The sequence below is a fragment of the Cryptomeria japonica genome, chromosome 1, assembly GCF_030272615.1.
Source record: "Cryptomeria japonica chromosome 1, Sugi_1.0, whole genome shotgun sequence".
NCBI classification, from domain to species: Eukaryota; Viridiplantae; Streptophyta; class Pinopsida; order Cupressales; family Cupressaceae; genus Cryptomeria; species Cryptomeria japonica.
Genome location: NC_081405.1, coordinates 308,167,369 through 308,169,271, shown reverse-complemented (window position 1 = coordinate 308,169,271; position 1,903 = coordinate 308,167,369). Strand labels below are relative to the sequence as shown.

At 36.8% G+C, this 1,903-nt stretch overlaps 1 protein-coding gene across 1 annotated transcript; it reads right to left on the bottom strand.

Annotated features, from left to right (window-relative positions):
- Positions 1–366: 366 nt before the first annotated feature.
- On the bottom strand, positions 367–1,406 carry LOC131026910 (germin-like protein subfamily 2 member 1). The gene has a single exon (XM_057956927.2). It carries the CDS (start codon positions 1,278–1,280, stop codon positions 504–506), a length of 777 nt encoding a protein of 258 aa, XP_057812910.1. The 5' UTR covers positions 1,281–1,406; the 3' UTR covers positions 367–503.
- Positions 1,407–1,903: the final 497 nt, after the last annotated feature.

The window sequence follows — 1,903 nt, the reverse complement described above, 5'->3', positions numbered from 1 at the left end:
TAACAAAATTGACACTTATCAACAATTGTGTGACTATCAATTACTATTTATATCGTATATTGCAATTCAATAAAAAAAATTCTATCATGGAAGTTCAAACTCATCATCTTTTAGGTGACCATTACAAAAACTGTGTCATTACATCAAGTGTACACAATAATTAGTGCAATTCAATAATTGATAGTGCAGAAATTATAAGACATTATAACAAAATTAATATTTATCAACAATTTTAATGTTGCCCATGAAATTGTTAAATTCTTTTATAATAAATCAGATTAGCCATCTCATCACTTTAGAGTGCTGACGTGGCACCAATTTCTCTATGAACAACAACAAAGAGAGATTAAACCACCATTTTCAGGGAAGATGGCAAACCTCAAAGAGACTACCTACATACATTCTGAGAATGTAATCAAGTATGAACTATCAATTGGATGACTGTTCTTTCATTTATGAGGGTTTTATACATCAATAGAATAAGAAAATCACAAACATGATACTCACACACATATATACAGACAAATGATGAACTGAACCAATAACATCATATAAGCAGACAGGCCCCCATATTTCATTTCTCCCCTACTTGACATGGCCTTCTCAATGGAATGGACTTCACCCTCTGAAATTCTGAACGCCCTAGCCAGGACACCATCAGGAACTCCAGGGTTTGAACTAAAAAGTGTTTTGGCAATGAGCACAGCACCTGGGTTTTGGCTATTCAAGCTTGACAAGCTCACTGCTTCCCCTCTCCCTACATTCCGAATAAAATGCACCATCCCCACAGGGAAAACAAACAGATCCCCTTCACTAAGCATCTCTGTAAACAATCTGTTCTGGGTATCAATGAATCCTGCCTGAAGTGTCCCCTTCAATACAAACAAGACCTCAGAAGCCCTGGGATGGTAGTGGGGCTGCACTATTCCTCCCTGGGCATAATCTATTCTGGCAAATGAGAGGCCCTGAGTGTTGAGACCATGAAAGCTTGAAGCTGTGCCAATTGTGAGAGCAGATCTCAGGGGATTTGATGTGTTTCCTGGCTTGATCAGCAGGGAGCTTTTGAAATCTGAGGAAACTACTTTGGATTGATCTTTGCATGGGAAGCCATTGAGTTGAAATCCTGAAGATGGGTTTGTCACACACAAATCCTGCACAGAGTCTGAATCCCAACCAGATGAAAAGCTTATGTGTAGGAGAAGCAGGAGAAGGCAGATCTTGATGGTGTGTTTGGCCATTGTAGGAATGAAGATGTTTGGTGTGGGATTGGTGGAAAACATTTATAAGGAGGGGTGAATTTGATGTGAAGCAAAGCAAAATAGAGAAAAAAATTAGAGTTGTGTGAGTGAAGCGAGGTGGAGTAGTGCAGTGAAATTTGGTGAAGGGTAGGCCATCATTTTGACATTATTTTGTGCTCACGGAAGTTTGAAGTTTGTTTGCATTGGAGGGTTAACCTCCGTACCCTTGGCTTAAGCCCTTTGAAGCAAAGTGATGACTCGTAGTGAATTGTGAGAAGCAATTTCTACTCTAATGATGAGATCCTCTTCATGATATTTGACTTGTACTGTTATCTATAGTACAATAAAACGTGACTAATTGTATAAGTATAGTTTTATTTTTTTGAAGTTTTTTTGGATGTCTCCGCAGAAAACATGTTGATGTGGCATCATATTTGATGTTGTGGCTCTGAAATCTTAGCTATAAGCAGGGGACTTGTCAAGTAAGCTACTATAAAAATTGTGAGTGATTTGAAATTTTCACATAAGATTTTGAGAAGTAGAAAGTTAAGGTGCTCAACTACTAGATCGTCTCTCCAATATAATTAAAAATAAAAATTAAATCTATTCAAAAAAAAATTATAAATAATTATTTATATTAAATTGTTGTCTCATAATAATTATGT